The 20,983-nt window shown below is 36.6% G+C and overlaps 4 protein-coding genes across 6 annotated transcripts; 1 reads left to right on the forward strand and 3 right to left on the reverse strand.

Moving 5' to 3' along the window:
* Positions 1-987: 987 nt before the first annotated feature.
* On the reverse strand, positions 988-2,513 carry LOC108172084 (uncharacterized mitochondrial protein AtMg00810-like). Its single transcript, XM_017329155.2, has 3 exons — positions 2,439-2,513; positions 2,128-2,240; positions 988-2,029 (listed from the first exon to the last, which is right to left on the reverse strand). The coding sequence occupies exons 1-3, from the start codon at positions 2,511-2,513 to the stop codon at positions 988-990; spliced, it is 1,230 nt and encodes a 409-aa protein (XP_017184644.2).
* Positions 2,514-6,574: 4,061 nt separating this feature from the next.
* On the reverse strand, positions 6,575-7,309 carry LOC103423903 (uncharacterized). The gene has a single exon (XM_008361978.2). It carries the CDS (start codon positions 7,307-7,309, stop codon positions 6,575-6,577), a length of 735 nt encoding a protein of 244 aa, XP_008360200.2.
* A 6,380-nt stretch (positions 7,310-13,689) lies between these two features.
* On the forward strand, positions 13,690-18,218 carry LOC103423902 (uncharacterized). 3 transcript variants are annotated; one of them, XM_070810795.1, is made up of 3 exons: positions 13,690-13,973; positions 14,115-14,978; positions 17,616-18,218. In XM_070810795.1, exons 2-3 carry the CDS (start codon positions 14,674-14,676, stop codon positions 18,073-18,075), a joined length of 765 nt encoding a protein of 254 aa, XP_070666896.1. In that variant the 5' UTR covers positions 13,690-13,973; positions 14,115-14,673; the 3' UTR covers positions 18,076-18,218. The 3 variants fall into 3 exon arrangements, with proteins under 3 accessions (XP_070666896.1, XP_008360199.2, XP_008360198.2); XM_008361977.4 differs by having other exon boundaries at positions 14,646-14,978; XM_008361976.4 differs by lacking the exon at positions 13,690-13,973 and having other exon boundaries at positions 14,028-14,978.
* On the reverse strand, positions 15,759-17,185 carry LOC139190478 (uncharacterized). The gene is made up of 2 exons (XM_070810794.1): positions 16,555-17,185; positions 15,759-16,461 (listed from the first exon to the last, which is right to left on the reverse strand). Exons 1-2 carry the CDS (start codon positions 16,858-16,860, stop codon positions 15,895-15,897), a joined length of 873 nt encoding a protein of 290 aa, XP_070666895.1. The 5' UTR covers positions 16,861-17,185; the 3' UTR covers positions 15,759-15,894.
* Positions 18,219-20,983: the final 2,765 nt, after the last annotated feature.

The following is a 20,983-nucleotide window of genomic DNA, read 5'->3' on the forward strand; positions in this document are numbered from 1 at the left end:
GTATTCCGCTAATTAAATTTCCAATTTAAAATCGATAATTAATTAGACCGAATAGTGTAAATTTGAGTACAAACACAAACAAAATTGATTCGTTGAACCAAATCGATTAGTGGTAAGGCAAACTAGACTGCACAAGCCTGTAACAAGTATTGACCAAAATAAAATTCAAAAATATAGATTTGACACGTAAATAATGTTCCAACTCTTTCTATTGTGCATGTATCTTTCCTTAGATTTTCTAGAAATACAATCTTGAAGCAAGTGGACTACTTGGCAAACCAATATACCACAATATTTTAACCATTGTTCTTTGCAGAGCATGTGTTCCACACAAAAATATTTGAAGGTCAACAAAGCGTTTGGCAGTCATGAAAGGAAACGGCCGTTATATCGGTCTTGGAAGTAAACTGGCATTAAAATTATAGCCACAGGAAACCCCCACGGGGCTCTAGAAGATAAGTAGAAAACAATTCACCTCACCACTCCCCAGTCAAATAATATGAATGACCAGAAATGGGCAAAAATAGGTAGGGGTCCAGATTGTAAAGTAATATACAGTCTAGATTGATGACCAGGCCAACTTTGACCATGCTTCATTTCATGTCCTTGCTCGTGAAGAGAAATTTTTTATTGTGATAGGAACATGTGTAGTACATTACATATTTTTATACAAGTAATGGGAAATTTTATTTTTTAAGTTATTAACTTTTTAACACACATATCCCACCATTTGTATAATGACACGTGATACATCATCTCATACACCAATCACACTGAAAAATCTCTCGCTGGTAAGGCTAGCAATTGGATGATGGATATTGGTATTGTAGAAACTCATGACTCTGAGAGAGAAAAGTTAGATATAGAGAGAGAAAGAATTCTAGAGAGAGAAATGGTTGAATAGAATGATTTCATTACATTCAACTGAATGAGTACAATACATATAAATAGGTACAATTAGCTTAACAGCTAAGTAAGGATAAGGCTTTAATCACATACAGAACTAGTTGATGGTCCTATTATATTCCTAACACACCCCCTCAAGCTGAAGTGAGAAGAGCTCACTGAAAGCATGGAAGTCAATTCTGCAAACAGATCAGAGGGCAAAGATTTAGTAAAAATGTCAGCAAGTTGAAAAAGAGAAGCAACATGATGCACACTGACTTTGCCACAGAGAACCTTTTCTCGAATATAGTGATAGTCGATTTCAACATGTTTAGTCCTGGCATGAAATACAGGATTGAAGGCCAGTGCAATTGCACTTTTATTATCACAAAAAATTGCAAGAGTTTTGAGAATATGAAAGGAAATGTCCTGCAATACTTTACAAACCCAATTGAGTTCAGTGGCTGTATTAGCCAGAGACCGGTACTCGGCCTCAATAGACAATTGGGCAACAGTGCATTGCTTCTTTGCACTCCAGGATATGAGATTCAGTCCAAGAAAGACACAGTAGTCACTAGTTGATCTTCTGTCAACAGGACATCCTGCCCAATCTGCATTAAACCACGTAGTTAGATATTGAGGACCTTTAGTAAACCAAAGACCGGAATCAAGGGTACCCTTCAAATATCGAAGTATCCGTTTAACTGCCTGTGAGTGAATTGTCCGAGGAGAATGCATATACTGACATACTTTATTAACAGCAAAGGCCAAATTAGGCCAAGTCCATGTTAGATACTGCAAAGCCCTAACAGTGGAGCGATAAAATGTAGGATCGAAGAAATGAGAACCTGAGTGATCCAGTTTAGCAGAACCAATAGGAATGGAGCAAGGCTTGACACCAATCATATCAGTTTTCTTTAACAAATCCAGTGCATATTTAGACTGATGCATAAATAAATCCTTAGTAGACCTATGAACCTCAATGCCGATAAAGTAGTGAATATCACTCAAGTCTTTCACAGGAAACATAGTTTGTAACTGAGCAATAATGGACTGACAGACTGTGCTAGAACTGCCAGTGATTATGATATCATCAACATAGACCAAGATGAAAGTAATGGTGGAATCATTTTTTATAAACAGACTGGTGTCAGATTAGGAATGTGAGAAACCCAATAAGATGTGGCCTTGTGAAATGCTTCATACCAGGCTCGATGTGCCTATTTTAAACCATAGAGAGACCGGTTGAGTTTGCATACATGTTGAGGTTTGGACTGATCAACAAAGCCAGGAGGTTGGACCATGTAAACATCTTCCTTTAATGTACCATGCAAAAACGCATTACTAACATCAAGCTGATGTACAAACCAGTCATAAGAAACAGCAATGGATAAGAGAATTATGATAGTAGTCGGCTTAGCAATAGGACTGAATGTCTCAGAGAAATCAAGACCCTCTTATTGATGAAACCCTTTAGCTACAAGACGGGCCTTATACCGTTCAATAGAGCCATCTGGTTTATGTTTGAGTCTAAACACCCACTTGCAACCTACCAAGTTCAAACTAGGATGAAAAGGAACTAAATCCCAAGTTCCAGTTGATTGCAAAGCTTGAAACTCATCCTCCATGGCTTTCATCTAGTTTGAATTCTTGGAAGCTTGTAAAAATGTTGTAGGTGTGGAAAGAAGACAAGCAAGGGGATCAACAGATGCGGGAAGGGAATGCTTTGTTGCTGTGAAAACTTTTGGTTTGTGAATTCCAGCCTTAGCCCTTATAATCATATGATGAGAGTTATGTAGAACAGGTGCAGGTACATAGGCAGATGGCAGAAATTGAGTAGACTAATGAGAAGTGGAGCAATCTGTGTGAATATGTGAAGTGTCATCTGTGGAGGAAGAATGGCTAGCAGGGATAGAAAAAGCTTGATGTTGTGATGAACTATCATGACTAGCAATATGTGAAGTACATGTTGAAGAAGAAACTGGAATGGTTACAGTAATAGGAGAAGAGCTGGGAGATGATGCAACTTGTGGTGAAATAGAGGCAGAAAACATGCCTTGCTTAAAAGGAAACAAGTGTTCATCAAAAGTAACATGCCTTGAGATATAAACTTTATTAGCCACAGGATCAAAACAGCGATAACCACAATGATTGAGACTATACCTGAGAAAAATACACAACTTGCTCTTTGGATCAAGTTTATTAGATGAGTAGGGCTGCAACCATGGATAGCAAGCACATCCAAAAACTTTGAGAGTATGATACTGAGGAATGGCATTGAAAAGTTTTTCCCAAGGACTAGTAGATGAGGATTGAGGAGGTAGTATATTCATGATGTAGATAGCAGTCTGAAAATCCTCTACCCAAAAAGTTTGTGCCAAACCACTCTGAAAAAGAAGGGTCCGACCCATTTCAACAACATGCCTATGCTTCCTTTCTGCATAGTCGTTTTATTCAGGTGTATGGAGACAACTTAACTGATGTGTAATGCTCTGGTCATTGAGAAAATTCTGAAAATTCTTGCTTAACACCCCCTGAATCGGACTTGAGACATTGTATCTTACAGAAAAAGAAATTTTGAACTTTGAGAACAAAAGTCTTGAAAATTGAGTGGACATCATATTTATAAACCATAGGATATAACCAGCTGTATTTAGTATAGTCATCTACCAAAATGAGGTAGTACTTGTAACTAGTACATGAAAGAGTGGGAGAATGACCATAAACATATGTATGCAGTAAGTGAAATGGCCTAGTGGAGGTACAAGGCAAAGTAGAAAATGGTAATCTAGAGGTCTTCCCCATCTTACAATCAGTACAAATGGACCCTGAATTGACAGAACCAATAATAGGGAGTTGATTTTTATTTACAACATTATGTAATACTAAGCTCGATGGATGTCCGAGTCTTTTATGCCAGATATGAACATCTGCCTTAGCTATCATCAATGCCTTAGGAGAGAGTGCAATTCCAAAAGTACCATTAGATGCATTCCAGTATAAAGGATATAAGCCATCTTCACAGAGGCCCTGGAAAAGCATATTCCCAGTGCTTAGGTCCTTTATATAGAATCCAAATGGATCAAAGGTCAAAGAAGCCCAATTGTCATAGACAAATTTGTAAACTGATAATAGGTTATGTGATGCTTTTGGAACTAAGCACATCATTGAGTTTAAATGTAGCATTGGAAGTATGAATTAAAACAGATCCAGTATGAGAAATATACAGACCTTTGCCATTACCAACAAACAGCTGATCACTACCAGTGTAGGGAATGGCAGAATTAAGAGAAGATGGATCAGGTGTCACATAGTGAGAAGCTTCACTATCAGTTAACTAATAGCTCGGTGGAGGAGAAGTAGCAGCAGGCATGCCAACAGGAGGTCCAGTGTTTGATCTTTGAGATGCAAACTGAATGAGTTTCTCACAATTGAGAGCTTCATGGCCATATTTGAGACATAATTGACACTGAAAATATCTCCCAGAAGAATAATTATTGAAGTTCTGACCAGAAAATGTGGATCTTGAATTAGGACCAGGTCCAAGAAGACTATTAAAGTTGTTGTTGTGGTTACGATTGCCTCCAAAATGTGGATCTTGAATCAGCGACGTGTTGATTGTGCGTAGCGAGACCAATGTCACCCACGAGGTGTTTGAGTCCTCTAGCGGGAGGTTGAAGGTTGTGGGAAGAGCTGGTGTCGGCATCAACAACTTGGATCTGGCTGCGGCGACTGAGTTCGGGTGCTTGGTGGTGAAAGCCCCCACAACCAACACCGTTGCGGCCGTCGAGCATTGGATTGCTTACGTCAGATGGCCTGGCTGTTGGGTATGTCGATTATGGGCTGTTCTCTTGCCTAGCTTGGGCTGGGTGCCAGCTTATAAGGCTAGGGTGAAGTGATTTGGCTGGGGGCCGGCCTGTTTTGGGTGCTGTGTGTCGGGCAATCCACTCCCGGTGGACTTGCTTTAAAGGGAGAGAGAAGGAGAGGAAAAAGAACGAATAGAGAGAATCTAGAGTAATAAAGACACAGAAAGCTGGGGAGGGGGGAAAGATTGGAAGAGAGAGAAAATAGAAAAATCATAATAGATTGGAAGAGAGGGGAGAGAGAAGAAAATGACTGAATGAGGGAGAGGAGAAAAAAAATGAGGTGAGAGGTGAGAGAAAAATCATAATAGATACGAAGAGAGGGGAAAGAAAAAAAAATAGGAAGAGATAGGATAGAAAGAAAAAATGAGAGGAAAATGAGTTTAAAAACTGATTTTTTGTGTTTTTTATAAGCAAGCTAATTTTTAAGTTAGTTTTGAGTTCACTTTTTAAAAATAGTCATACCAAACAAGAATTATTAACTTTAGACTCAAAAATTGTTTTTGAGTTAAAGACCTTAGATCCAGACCTTAAAAATCTCATACTTTTATTAGAGGTGTCTTGTAAATAAAAACAACTTAAATGGACATGATAAATTGAGTTACACGTGGTGTCCCAGTCAAAGCAGTCAAAGTCCTTCTCTTATAAATGATAGGTGTATTTTTGCTAGCCGAATCCTCGTCGGATTCTCTTTGTAAGGATCATGAGAATTCTCCAATTACATCCGTTCATCGTACATCGTACATCATGCGGTAAAAAATCATCGTAATTTTTTTATTTAAAATTGAATATAAACAGTATCTGACAAAAATTAGTCACACGATGTAAGATGATCCAACGAGGATCCTGTCTCGTATTTTTTCTCACCACTCTCAAGGGTGGTAATGTTATCACCCTATTTATTATCATTTGATAAATTTAAAATTTGAGATTTATATCTATCTATTACACAGATCTTAAAATAAATAAAGTAATGAGAATCAACGGTACTTGTAATGAGCAAAAATATTCTCATAAATAACGCGGATGCATATCAGCGAGATTTTCTCCCATTGGTCCACGTTGCAAATCAAGGATTGGAATGCAAATCACGTCATTCTCATTCATGCAACGCAATTGTAAATATATTTCCAATTTCCAAACGAGTAGATTGAAAGCTATAGGTGACCCATTTTGACTGCTAATTTGTCGATATCCCAATTATCTCAAAATCTTAAACAACTAAGTTAAAGTTGGCACTGCCAGTTCGTCGCCTTGGCCAGCCGGTCCAACTCCGCCAAACCCACCCACGCGCCAGCACCACTCAACCCTACCAACCCATCTCCCATTACATTCCTTTCTGGAGAATCTGCACAACCCAAGCTCCTCCAACTTGGGTTGATTTTGTACTTAGCAGAATTAGATTCACATCAAAAAACCAGCTGATATGGTAGGAGAGAAACTAATATACAACCGAAAATATGAATTATATGTCGATTGTCAAGTGCTATAAGAATACGAAGATATACTTCGATTACATACAAGCATTTAAAGATTGAAGTAAATTCTGCAACGGATATTCAAAAGAGAATTAATGAAGAAAAATAATTTGACATGTGCGAAAATCATGTCCACGGACTAGTGACATTTGAGAAAATAAAGAAGAAGAATTTAATTGTAATATGATTAGCAAAAAGTGCAATTAGAAAGTAATTGTACTAAGAAAGAAGCATGAAAACAGTCATGTATTTACCAATCAGTATATTCACTTCAATCCAATGAAAATCAAAAGAGGTGCTCCTAATTAACATCTAAATCCTAATCATCAATTAAAACTGCACTAATCATCATTTTCTTGATGATTTAATCTTGATCTTGGCTTTGGAAGAACCATTAGCAGAACTACTCTTTTGCTTCTGAGAAGCTTTGGATGAATTCAGCTGAGATTTCTTCTTGCAAGATCTTCTCATCCCAAAAGAAGAAAGCTTTCTTCTCTTCTCCCGAACCTCTCTGATGGGCTCGAGCCTCGGCTTCCACAGCCGCGACCCAACAAGCTGCGTGTAGTCCTTCTGCAGCTGAGCCGTTGTGCAGACCCTGCTCTTGGCTTCCGTCGCCGCCGTGTCCTCTTCCTCATTGAGCTTTTTTTCCTCCAGCAGCTGCGATATAAACTCATCCGAAACGCGTATTCTCAAACACCCAGAAGGCGTTTTCTGTATATCGAACGGCTCGCAGCTCGCGGCCTTTCTAAGAAACGCGTTTCTGGACGAGTCTTTGGTGTTGCTGAAGGAAGCAATGGTGACGAACGAAAGCACGGATTGGAAAAACTGCTGGGGGAGGAGAAAGTACTTGTGGCCGAGCTGGAGCTGGTCATCCTCCGACAGTGCCGGGATCTTCTGCCCGATGTAAAAAGAATCGGACCGGCACACTTGGTGTTTCGGAAACTCCGACGTGACTTCCGAAACGTGGATTGGTTGGTGGTAGACCAACACAAGCCCGTCCGATTTGATGAGCTTGATGGTGCCGATCGGGCGGGCTTTGTCTTTGGAACGGAGCTGCGCGCGAGATACGTGGTGGCTGCCCATTAATTGGAAGCACCACGGCACCATTTGGTGTGCGAAGAACCGCAACTTCATTTGTCAATGAGTGAGATCGGAGAGATGTAATTGGTTGGGAACCTTGAGCATATACGTTGATTGCAGAAAGATGGATGATGATAAGGTGTTCGATTAAATTAGTGAGGGAGCGAAAAGGGTTGTGGCTTTTGGGTATGGTGTGTGGGGTTGAGAAAATTGATTAGAAGCTAACAAGATATGAGGTGGGTTTCTTGGGGTTTATATATAATTTCAAATGGAAACAAGACTAGTAAAATACATTATAGTTTATTTTAATTCCAACATTATTTTAATTTAATCTAAAATTATCCATAGGAAATTAGAACTAAATGTAGAGAGAGTATATCTTGATTAAGCTGTAGGCAATGTTTAAAAATCAGTGTCGGTGGAAATATCAATATATAAATTTGTGAAAGTATCGACAGATATATCGATTTTAGTTACTCTCGATGGAAATAATAAAAATTTGTTCAAAAATGTGGAAATTTAAAATAAATCTTTAAGGAATGTCATTTGGCAGTTTGTTGATATTTACTTATATAATGGAAATATCGACGAAATTTATCGAATTTAGCCGAAATTTAAGAGTTTCTAAAATATGGGTGAAGTCTAAATTTCACTCCACTTTTCATATCTTTATCTGATTTTTTTTTTATATTTTTACGGAAATATCGACCTTATCAAAGATATTTCAAACATTAGATGCAGACTGTATACTGTTCAATTCAGGAGTAATCCTTATTTTAGCTTCTGTCCTAAAGATACAAGAATATATATAAATTTTCATTCATATAACGTTCAATCATTAACACGAAATGTCACGATTGCATTCATACAAGTTTTCCAATTAGACAGCTTGGATTTTAGAGCAGGACTGAAGAGAGAGAGAGAGAGAGAGAGGAGGGGGGGCGGTAGACCCGGGTAAAGCTTTGCTTTCTACTTTTTTTTATTTTTAATTTGAAAGTTTGACACTTTGGTTTGACTGCAATTTCTTCTCGAACGCCAATTGAGGCCTAGTTTTTAAATCCCAGATCCCGCCTTATATTTATGCAAAACTCCAAACCCCACCCACCCTCATAAATTACTCACATTTTTCTGTATTGAATAAATATAAAAAAAATAAATCGGTTTTTTTTTTTTTGGTCAAGGGTAGATTTTATGAGATTAAATGTTATATTAGTTAACGACATGGTTCGAACTCACGCCGTCATACAAAAACTCAACATCTTTTCACTACAATGGTTAATGATTACTTGCAAAATAAATCGGCTTTGAGAAAAATAATTTAGTGTAGATACTAAATAGTAATTTGACAGGATATGCTTTATACTATTCCATATGCGGCCATGCTCGATTCATAATTTTATCCTTATATTTGGCACGATATGCATGAGGGAACATCAACTTATTGCAGTCAGAAGAGCCAGATGAGCACATAAAATTATTATGGAGAGAAAAGGAGCGAAGATGTATATATACGGTTCGACGTGCGTCATCTACGAATTTCAGTCTGTAGTATACAGCAATGTACAAGAAGTATTAGGTGTGTAGCCATATAATTACTAGTTAAGAATTCAAATAGACACGAATGTCAATCTATACCCCAATATAAATAAGAAAAATACGAAAGGTTATCAAAAACGTTAAGATATGAGTTATGCAAGTTGGTCAACACAATGTTTGTTTTTATTTTTTATTTTCTTTACGTGGATAAGATAAGACTATTAGTTTAGAATATTCTTGGGTTGAAATAAGAAACCAAGAGTACCAAATATAGAAATCTTTATTTTATATATTTTTTGTTGCTTAGGTGAAAAAGAATATATCTGTAATTTCTGTGGGACTGGTCCTTTATGCGTTGCATGGTTTAAAGGAAGGGTGAGAGGAGAGGAGAATGCATTTCCCGATGGACGTAAGAGTAACACCACCCAAGATGTGACGCGCACACTACCATTATGTTATACATTTAGCAACCTAAATATTAAGCTACTATTCGCACATTTTAAACTCGTAAGTGCATACGATCAAACACATAGTATAGAAAGCAAGTACAAGATTATTCTCACGAGGATTGCACTAATATGTATCTAGAGTATGATTCCTAACCATTTAAATTAATTAATTCACAAAACTAGTGAATATGCACATAAAGGTTTAACAAAATAGTTTGAGATGCCTTAAGTTTAAGTATTAAAACTCAATATAAAGAACGTAGGCAAATAAAAGTATTTAGCAATAAAGGTTTTGAAAACGATATTTGAACGGTTAAAACTTGACTTCCATCTCGAATCTTTTTCGCCTATGCAACTGATACACACTATGATCCAAAACAGATTATAGATGCTTAACGTTTGTCAACCTAAAGGCATGGTATCTACTCTTTAAGCTATTGATTTCCCTAAACAACGAATTAGGCATGGGTGTCTACACTAACTTTTTTCATTCTCGAAGTATTTAGTATGGTATCTACTAAGTTGCACTCCAAGAAAGTATAATACAATGGAAATCGACAAACACACGAATCCTAGAACATAGTATCTATTTCGGTTATCCGAAATAATGAATTCCAAGAACCGTAACTAGTTCTCTTGTTACTTGGCATAGGTACAAGACTCGATCATCCAAATTTACCCATGTAGCGAACTCAATTACAAAGCTATTCTATGGTGATCAATCATAAAATAACTCAATATGATTGGAATTAAAACTGGAATTAATCACTAAAGCATCAACAAATTGTCTTGTAACAAAAGTGTATCGAAAATACTCAAGGAAACATGATTAGGACTTCAACCAAGTCCCAACTATGAAATTTAGTTACTCATAATTTAAATGGGGAGTAAGGACAAACAAAACAGGAAGTAAAAGGAGAACAAGAAACTCTTCGATGACGAATTGCAGAACGGTGCTCTGGTCCTTCATTTTTCTCCCTTTCGCCGTGGGTTGTTCTTTTTCTGTTTTAGTGGCTGCTGCTGCCTATCTTCCTTTTTTTCTCTTTTGTTTCTCAGCTTTTTATATCTCACGCTCCCTATGCTGGTCTGATTAGGGATCCTCCTTCATTCCCCTTCTAGTTGTATCCGACAAGGCAATTAGCCTTCTTTTCCTTATCAAGCTTAATGAGTTTTAAAGTCTCATTATATTAAAGACTTTTTATTTACTTTTTCTCAGATGTTTTGGCTTTCTTCAACTGGTTAAAACTCCTAATAAATAGGAATTTTAATCTTCCTTTAGTCTGCCACATTGATACACGTTTCTAGAAAACTTTGTATTCGCGCGTAGCCCAACTTTCATGTACTAAAACTGCCATAACTCCTTCTAGAAAACTTTGTATCCTCCTAATCCATCAAGTTTGGGGATTCGGACCGTTGAAATTTGATCAAACGGCTACAAACAGGGGTCCACTTTAAAAGTTATAATAACTTTAGCCGTTGGATCAAATTTCAACGGTCCAAATCCCGAGATTTGGTGGATTAGGAGGAAGGGATCCGGAGAGAATCCATTTCCCCATTTGTATTAGTCAATTGTGCCAAAAATATGAGGTAGCCAATAGTTCACAGAGAGTTCTACTTTTAAGAGTGTCTATATAACATCTCTCATGTGCGTATCTTTAAATATTATATTTTGGGTAATGCTAGGGAGACTAAAATTTTAAATCAGATTTTGTAAACCAAGTGATATGGACGTTAATGATTGAACTATTACTTAAATGTTGATTCACATGCTTATTTCCTATTAGCGACACATCATTTCATTTACAAATTTGGTCATTGAGATTGACATAACTCCTCACTTTAAAATCAATAAAAATGGTCTCTGACTTCATCCACCACCAATCATTTTGGTACTTTGTGAAAAATTGTGATAAATTTGGACCAAAATGACAAAAATACTTGGCCAAAATGATTTGACAAAAATTTGAGGGTATTTTTTTTTATCATTTTATCCTTGTTTAATGGAGATTTTTTTACGGAATGACCAAAATGATTAATGGTGAACAAACTCAGGGATAACTTTTATCAATTTCAAATCTCATGACCACTAAAACGTTTACTTTTAATATATGTGCAGATTGTAGATAGTGTAATGGAATAGGATTTTATCTCCTACTATTTTCATCCCCTGCCCCCACCTCCTCTCACACTTTGTCTTTTGTCTTATTGTCTATATTAAAAAATCAAAATAAGATATTGACATGATTTAACCGTAACCATTCAAATAAGATAAAAAAGAAAGGGAGAGAATCCTCCTTTGAGTATAATCCCACATCGGCTAATTTTACGCTTGCATTAGAGTTCAAAAATGATTTTTATAAACATTTGTAGTCAGAAGAGATTATCACAAAGAGATTATCACCTGTTAAATTCAAACGACTGCATCTTATCAGTTCGGGTTATTGTGGAGAGTGATTTTGCACTTGCTATTGCTACTATCAACAACAACTTTCGGGGTTTGTCCGAGTTTTGTTTGCTAGCGGAGGATGTCAGGTCTGTGGCGGAGTTGGTTTCCCCGGTCCAATTTGTGCATGTGCCAAGAACTTGTAATGGGGTTGCCCATAGATTAGCTAAGTTTGCCATTTCCATTGGTAATGAATTTATATGGTTAGAGGATCCTCCTGATTTCATTCAGGACCTCCTCATCTATGATCTTATGTAATGCGTTGGTTATCAATAAAATATCGCGCTTACTTCATAATTTTTTTTTTTAAAAATATGCGACGTACACATGGTTTAGACAATATTTTAAGCAAATGGTAGCACTTCGATAAAAATATATGCACGGTTGTTCAAATTTGTACCAGAGGAGTCTCACTTTAACCAACACACTGCTGGATTGTGGTTTCCCCTTTCAGCTACCTCCATATAACTTAGAATTAAAATTAATTAGGTTGCGGTACGACAAGGATTTGTGTTTCTTTGTTGGCACTTGGCATGCACTCAACTGTGAAAACTTCAACAAAATTCTGAAGATGTACTTTTACGCTTGAAATATAAACTATCCACACTACAAGGAATTCTTAAATCTTACCACCTTCGCAAGTGACGCTTGATCGCCATGACAAAAAACAATCATATTTAAGTTTAGTATGGGTTCGATTCTCACTAATTTTTCTTCCCATAATAATTAACTATTTAACATACTAATCGTACGTATTTTTTTGTATCGTCACATTCTCGTCTTACTTAGAGAAGCTTGTCAATGGAAATTTGACAAAAACAAAGTATTCCAATCTTATCATGTGCTGCGAACTCAATTGCATGGTGGTTCTTCTCTTACTATACTTTCATCTTTTCCTCACGCGCTATAGATTTTTTACAAATTTGGTGCTTTCACCAATGAAACATAACAAACTACTCTACAAATGTCAAGTTTAACAAAACTTACCTGTTTTTGATTAAAAATGAACCAAAACTCAAGTATCAGTCGTTCTATAACACTCTATATTTAACTATCTATCCCCTCACATGACATGAAAATTCTTAATTATCATATGTTTATGATTTTAGAGCTCGCTTGTCTTGTATTATAATTATAGTCTCTCCTCAACTTGCAAGTCAAGCAAAGTTGGCAAGGCCTACGTTCCAGCCTGCATTTCCAAAATTGTCCGTGCAGAATTTTGCACTAAAACAGTGTCAATATAGGTGTCTCAGCCCACCAGAAGAAACACTTCTGTTTCATTTTGTTAGAGTAAAAGTATACATCGACAAGTTTGATGGAACAAGAAGTACGACCCAACTAAACATTAGAAACCCTCACCCATAACAAATAATTATTATTAGAAAAGATAAGAGACAATAAACTAACATGGGGTGTCAATAGAGATATTGAAATTCAAATTTTCTATTGTGATGATGGTTTTTAATTTTAATTTTTCTAAACTGAGTCAATATACAACTTCTCATGGTGTTATCTTGGTGGATCCAACTATTTTATTTTGATTTTACATACATAAAGGAAGAGCTTTTGCTATTACCATAATATATTCTTATTTTCACATACGAATTTACAACACTTGTCACATGATCAGAACATATTTTTAATTTCTATGTATGAGTTTACAACATTTATCATGTTAACTCACAAATATAAATAAGTATAAATCACCGACGTATGATTTTACAACACTCATCACGTGAACTCACAAATATAAATAAGTATAAATCGCCAACAATAAGTCAAACTTTCTACATAAAAGTCTTTTGATACGATGAACCAAATACTATGTGCGGGGAGATTGTTTTGAAGCTTAATAAGAAGGAAGTTGTCGTTGAGTCACGCAAATGCACACTAGCATTACCACACATACAAAAGCTTCATCGACATCTCATCCACCAATCCGGTCTCGTCCGCTTTGGAAAAACACAGTACAACCACAGTACAACCATAAAATGAAACGTGTTGAATATCATTTGTTTTTCTTCAAGTGGAACGATCATTCTGTCTTTGACCAGGCTAGCCGAGTGGAAACGCACGTGTTCAGATGTTCAAGTTGAAGGAAAATTACTCATCACAAAGGTGTTCAAGGAAAAGGACTGAAAGCCAAGTCGAGCAAATTGGTAAATACGACACATGTCGGTGCCAATTGCCTGACCAGTTTACCAGAGCACTCCCACCCATTTGCCATTGTTCAGGCAAGGTCAGTCAATGATATTTACTATTTATTCTCAAAAGTAATTGTCTTTGTGCGTTCTATCCGTTTTGCCGTTGTCATGACGAAACATTATACAAATTTGAAGCTCGTGGTTTTTTTCTAAAAATATGTTTAATTACATGGAAGTCGGAAGGAAGGAAGCCATGAATCATGGGGGAGAAAGTGATATCCATTAGTCTCCTTTACTTGATTTGATTATTAACTTTTTAGGTATTGGATTATGATTTTAAGGTGAAGTTAACAGAAAATTCTTTCATGCTACGAGTATTGGATGCCATAGATTCATTTGAATTATTTATTTTATTGTGTTCCTATAAATCCCGACCATCTAATGCTCGTAACCTTTAATACTATGTAGCATGAAAGTGAAAGCCGAAGTTCATCTTTCTTTTATTTCAATACTAATGTTTTAGCAGATGGAAGGAAGTCAAGAATACAAATAATTCCAACTTCGATTGCATATAAGTAAGCCCGTCATTAGTGCATAAAAGCCTTGGATTATAGATTATTAGTTGTAAAAAAAAATATTATAGAAGACGTGAGGCCAAAGCCCAAAAAACCCAAAAAGAAAGTGGCCCAAATATGATGCATTAGCCTTCATGAAACTGCGTCCGGCCCATCAGGACTCATCTGAGTATTGTATTCCGTATCCCGCAGAGAGAGGGAGTTGACGAGAGTAGGCAAAATGGCGAAGAGGTGGTGGACAATCGGGGCTGCGGTGGCGATAATCGGAACAGGGAGGGAGCTGAGCAAGCACTACGGGTTGGACAAGGACGCTTTGCTCAAGGTGTTTGCTGAATTGTCCGATCGGCTGGGAGTATGGGCCATCCCACTGTACGTTGCGATCCACACTCTCACTCTCGCTCTCTGCCTGCCCTACGCCGTCTTCTTCGAGGCCGCCGCTTCAATGCTCTTCGGCTTCTTCCCGGCTATCCTCTGCGTCTTTGCCGCCAAGCTGCTCGGCGCTTCCCTCTCGTTCTGGATTGGCAGGTATTACTCAAATTTTAATGCTTTCCCTTTTCGTTTGAGCAATTTGACAAATGATTTGGGTAACTTAGTCTCCCTTTAATCTAAATATAGAGAATATCACTCTTATATTTGGTAACTGATAGACATTAGACACTGGACAGTGATCATTTTTCAATTGCTGTGAAACAAAGTTTATGCAAGTTTTATGCTTTTTCTTGTTGTGATGGGTGAAAGGTGAAAACTTTATTGCAAAATTACAATTGGAATCACCCCAGCACAAAATGACTAATACCCTTTTCACTATTTAGTGAGAGAATGCCGGGATACTTATGATTCCGTAGAGGTGGCTCTAAGCTTCTAAGTAATAGAGGATTGGATGTAGTTAAAATTGTTAGCTTTATGTTGAGTTGTCCACCCCATTCGTTGAGAGAATCAGGTTCGATTTTGAGTGAGGACGGGTTTGTTTTGAATTTTGATTTAGATGAGGGCCTATGCAAAAGAATTAACCTCCCTGCTGCAATGGGGAATGCATATTAATACCTTTGAAGAGGTATCAGTACCATAACGGGAGGTGTGCTAATATGTAAGACCTCATCAACTCTAAGGCCATCTCCAACCGAAGGCTGGCCAGAGGGCTCATTTGAGCCCTTTGGCCCTCCAAGATTCTCCAAGATATTAATATTTTAATGAACAGTACAGGGCCATATTTGCCTCTGTCTCCAACCGAGGGCCAGAGGGCCAAAGGACTCGTTTTAGCCCTGTCACAAAAAACCGTCTCCAACCGAGGGCCAAAGGGCCATAGGGTCAAACATAATTTATTATTTAAATTTAAAAACTACAACAACTTAAATTTAAAAACAACAACTTATATTTAAACACTACAAATTAAATTTAAAAACAACATTAACTTAAATTTAAAAATTACGACGACTTAAATTTAATATCCATAATCAATATCATCTTCATCATCCGGCATTGTAGGAGTATAGTCAGAGGTAAACAATTGCCGCCGAACCATAATTTCTTTTTTTTTCCTATCAAAATAGGCCTTACTCATTGGAGTGTAATTCGAAGTGTTCCTTTCCATATTCTTATCATCCATCTCTTCTTGTATTTGTTTGGCTCGCTCTTCATGTCTACACTTCCTTTCTTCCGCCTCACGGGCATTTTGCTCCGCCAGTAATCGAAATGAGGCCGCCACTTCATGTTGAGCGGCGTAATCAGCATTTGCCTTGCCCTTTTCCCTCAACCTTCGGGCCTTGTTTCGTCCCATAGCCCTAGGTGAAGAAATTTCGGACGGAGTCGGATTTTCTACCCTTGTTTGTTGAATGGTAGGAGATCCATCTTCATTCATATCTACAGATGGGGATGCAGCCTCCAAATAATCCACTCTATGTTGAGGTGGATCTTCAAATAACACCCACCCTTTACAAATTTCCCAACAACCGTGAAACTGAAAGGGTTTTGAGCTGCTCTCCATATACAATTTCTCCGCTTGGCGTACCTAGAAAATATAATTAAAAAAATTTTAGGAAATTAATTCACGAAATTAATGTAATATAATTAAACATTTAAAATAAACTGTAAAAACACTAACTTCGTCATAGTAATTGGCGCCGCTTTCATGTCTACTTGCTGCTGCTAATAGTGCTTGATGCCATTTATTCAAACTTGGATGAAGATGTTTCTTCCATCTTGAAGAACAACTTTCGTGGTTTCGGGTATTCGGTGGAATGGTGCCTTCGTAGAACTCTAAGTATTTTTTGGACACACGAGTCCAAACACCTTCACTTGTTTGAGAAATCCCCCTCACACTATCTTCTGAGATCCATCTATAAGCCTTGCAAAGAGCTTCATCTTCTTTTCGGGTCCAAGCCCTACCTTTCATTGCAGATGAGGCCATTTTTTTTGAAAAAAAATGAAGGAAATATTGAAGGAAATATTGCAAATGAAATGAAGAAATATTATAGATGAAGGAAATATTGAAACAAATATTATAGATGAAGGAAATATTGGAAAATATATTGAAATAAATATTGAAAAATTGAAACAAATATTATAGATGAAGGAAATATTAGAAAATATATTGAAGGAAATATTGAGAAATATATTGAAGGAAATATTGAAAAATATTGAAGAAGGAAATATTGCAAATGAAGTGAAGAATTGAAAGAACTTCACCATATTTATAGAAGAAAAAAATGTTTAAAAAAAATTAAAAAAAAAAAAAAAAAAAAACCAACGGCTAGTTGCAACGGCTAGCTGACTCAGCTAGCCGTTACATTAAAAAACATTTTAAACTATTAGTGTCGGTTAGTAGAACTATTAAAAAAAAAAAAAGCTCTTTAATGCTGTCGGTTTTAACCGACAACAATAGGAAACATTAAAAAAAAAAATAGCCAGCCCTCCAGCCCTCCAGCCCTCTCCGATCCCGTGGGGCCCTCGCAGATTCCAGAGCCCTCTGGCCTAGCCCTCGGTTGGAGACGGTTTTAGGGTTATTTTCAGCCCTCTGGCCCTCTGGACCCTTTGGTTGGAGATGGCCTAATTGCCCCTGTGCCAGTTTGTTGGGATTATGCTCTGTTAATTAGGCTGCAGTTTAAATTTGTGTGTTTTCAGCGATTGGTTCTAGGAACTGCTTTGATGTTGTGCCGTTTCCAGGTTAATATTCAAGAGCTCAAGTTCAGCAATGGACTGGGTCCAGAAGAATAAGTACTTCAATGTCCTATCAAGAGGAGTTGAGCGAGATGGTTGGAGGTTTGTCCTACTCGCCCGGTTCTCGCCGATGCCATCTTACATTATAAATTACGCCCTTGCTGCTACAAAAGTTCGGTTTGTTGTGGATTTTCTGCTGCCAACGGTTATTGGATGCATGCCGATGATTTTACAAAACACATCCATTGGCAGCCTGGCTGGTGCTACTGTTTCTTCGGCATCTGGCTCTCAGAAATCTCAAATTTGGTCGTACCTTTTTCCTCTACTAGGAATTGTGTCAAGCGTTGTTATTTCCTTGAGAATTAAGAAGTACTCTACTGAAAATTTAGTGGCTAAATCATCTCCAAGTCACGACTCTAGTAACATAGTTAGCTCTAATGACAAGGACCTGAAAAAGGGTCAGTAATAGATTTGTAAACCCTAAATTTGGTAGAATGTTACCATTTTCTGCTGCTGATGCAAGTTTTGCTGTTGAGGTCCCTCGTTGTTATCTGCAATCTGCATTGTTGGATGATTATTGTTGGATGATATGCTATTTTATTGTTTCCATTAGGTCCTCCATTCTTCCCTTAGCCTACTCTAATCACATTGTGGAGTTTCTTGAAAACTAAGCAAGGGCATGTTCAGGTAGTAGGAGGTACCGTAGGGAAGACAGTTGGATGGTCCCATTTTTTACCGAAAATTGGTTAGTTAATTCTACTTATACGAGTAATTTTGTGATTAGCTCAAAGTTCCTATGTTCTCATGCATGCTATAAACTGAAAGTGGTTTACGTAGCAAGATGAAGGTACCATTACAATTGTTATTGCAAAGCTGAAAGATCTTGTGGAATAAATAATGGCTGTGTATTGTTGTTGCTATTTTCAGTTGCAATGGTAGAACTGTATAAGTCTTGGCTTTGTCGTGTCTGCGAAGTTTCCGTTATACCTTTCTTTGGTTTAGTGACACTAAATGCTGAATAATGATTTTTGTCTGAGGCAGCAAGGACTTGTGCACGTTGACTCTGTGCATTATATGGCACGACAAGGGCCAATTACATCGATGATGTGAAACGAACAAGGTATGTTTCTAATGCCACTGTTACTAATGCACTGATCGTAGCATTTCTTTCTTTTTGCTGTTTAGCCATAATGTGCATTTAGAATTTGCTGCTGTTCATTCAAATGATGGTTTATGTTGATTTTAAGGTTGGGGTAGGGTATGATTCGTATTTGTCATAGAATTAAGGTACTAATTACAACTGTTAATCTCCGCACACACACACTGACGCACATAGACATGCTGCAAGAAAGGTACGAGGCTTCAGGATTGAAGATCGTTGACTTTACCTTCTAGCATTAGTGTTAATTTGATCAAAATTGTTGTTTCATATATTAGCATTAACCCCCCTGAAATTCAAACACTGGTTTCATTCTAGTTTGTCTTGTGGGTCAAAAAGGGCAATTCAAAGCATTAGCTCTTGGAATTTGAAGATCATGAATGATATTTTTTTATGTATGTCAAGCCGATAGATATTCCTTTTGAAATATATGTAGAGGAATGGTAAGGAGATTGATTGAAAAGTGAGATTCTTTATGTACCCTCTGTCATCTTATGTTTTTTGCACAATGATTTATAATGTTGGTGTAGGAATTAACATGAAGCTGTGAAATGACAGAGAGTACAAAATCTCACTTTGAGAGTCTCCTTAGCATTTCTCATATATGATGTGGAAAATGAGGAATTTTAGCTACCTTCTCCATTTGATTTTCCTTACTTGCCTTTTCCATTCATTGTGTGAAATATGGCATCCACTAACTTGAAACTAAGAATTTAATGTGTATGAAAATTGAAAATTACTTTTCCATACATCATCCCCGCACAAATCAAATTTAACTCAATTCTTGTTTTTATCCTTAATAATAACTTTTATTTTTAAAGAAAACTAATAAAAAAGACTTCAAAACTTTGCATTTTAATCAAAAACCACCTAATAACTTTATTTGATGATAAGGACTAGAGAATTAAAAAAAAAACCTTGGCCCAACGCCTCCCACCAAACCAATACCCTTTCTTCCTCGTCATTGCGATCAAATCTTTGATAAAAATCAAAGATGATTAGTAAAGATGATACTCCTCGCCACAAATGATGGTCAAATATCTATATCAATTTCTAAGAAATTGGCTTGCCTCAAGTACTACGGGATACAACCTTCCTCGGTAGACAAGTTTTTGTTCCAACATCACACGCACTTGACCATCCAATATCATTCAACAATACTTGGAATTAACTTTAATCTTGCATTGCAAAACATGTCACTTCCATTCACAAACTTAGCCTTTGACACAGCAAGATAACACAAACACACGTCTAGTATTGTCTTGTAAGGTGTATTTTCATGTGTATAATAAATAATATATATATATATATTTATATAAGTGATATATGTAGATTTCACTCGTACCTACTTAAGGCAAAAGAAATAATGTACGTATATACACGGTGTAGTACCGTGAAGTTTCATAAATAGTGTAGTAAGTTTCATAAACAGTTTAGTACCATTAAAGTTCATAAACAGTGTAGTACCATAATACCATTAAGTTTCATAAATAGTGTAGTACCGTTAAGGTTTATAAACAATGTAGTACCGTTAAGTTTCATAAACAGTGTAGTACCGTTAAGTTTCATAAACAGTGTATTATCGTTAAGGTTCTTAAACAATGTAGTATCGTTAAGTTTCATAAACAGTGTAATAAGTTTTATAAACAGTTTGCGTGAGGACGCACAGGTCCTGCACGTCAGTTTTTTTTTTTAATATTAAAATTATGTCTTTGTCATTAAAATTTAAATTCTTTTGTCATTTTTATTAAAATTTAAGAGTTTTTCATTAAAATTTAAGTCTTTTTCATTAAATAAAGTTATAACATAGTTTTTGGTTAAAATAATCTTAGCCCAAACCCTTTTCATAAAAGTTCCATTTTTAAGGAAACTAATAAAAATGACTTCAAAATTTTGCATTTTAATAAAAAAAAACCACCTAATAACTTTATTTAATGATAAGGACTAGAGAATTAAAAAAAAACATTGGCGACCAAAAACCTTTCTTCCTCGTCATTGCAGCGATCTCTTTGATAAAAATCAAAGATGATTAGTAAAGATGATACTCCTCGCCACAAATGATGGTCAAATATCTACATCAATTTCTAGGAAATTGGCTTGCCTCATATACTATAGGATACAACCTTCCTCGATAGGTAAGCATTTGTTCCAATATCACACGCACTTGACCATCCAATATTCTTCAACAATACTTGGAATTAACTTTAATCTTGCA

Source organism: Malus domestica, chromosome 13, assembly GCF_042453785.1.
Source record: "Malus domestica chromosome 13, GDT2T_hap1".
Classification (NCBI taxonomy): domain Eukaryota; kingdom Viridiplantae; phylum Streptophyta; class Magnoliopsida; order Rosales; family Rosaceae; genus Malus; species Malus domestica.

What these genes read in the sequence shown, in the direction of transcription:
- LOC139190478 (XM_070810794.1), bottom strand. Translation starts at nt 16,860, where the DNA reads ATGGCCTCATCTGCAATGAAAGGTAGGGCTTGGACCCGAAAAGAAGAT. An exon ending in GCGCCAATTACTATGACGAA is followed by an intron (nt 16,462 to 16,554) that starts GTTAGTGTTTTT and finishes TATATTTTCTAG; the next exon opens with GTACGCCAAGCGGAGAAATT.
- LOC103423902 (XM_070810795.1), top strand. Translation starts at nt 14,674, where the DNA reads ATGGCGAAGAGGTGGTGGACAATCGGGGCTGCGGTGGCGATAATCGGA. An exon ending in CTCTCGTTCTGGATTGGCAG is followed by an intron (nt 14,979 to 17,615) that starts GTATTACTCAAA and finishes TGCCGTTTCCAG; the next exon opens with GTTAATATTCAAGAGCTCAA.
- LOC103423903 (XM_008361978.2), bottom strand. Translation starts at nt 7,309, where the DNA reads ATGGGCAGCCACCACGTATCTCGCGCGCAGCTCCGTTCCAAAGACAAA.
- LOC108172084 (XM_017329155.2), bottom strand. Translation starts at nt 2,513, where the DNA reads ATGGAGGATGAGTTTCAAGCTTTGCAATCAACTGGAACTTGGGATTTA. An exon ending in TTCATCCTAGTTTGAACTTG is followed by an intron (nt 2,241 to 2,438) that starts GTAGGTTGCAAG and finishes TTTGTACATCAG; the next exon opens with CTTGATGTTAGTAATGCGTT. An exon ending in CATGTATGCAAACTCAACCG is followed by an intron (nt 2,030 to 2,127) that starts GTCTCTCTATGG and finishes ATCTGACACCAG; the next exon opens with TCTGTTTATAAAAAATGATT.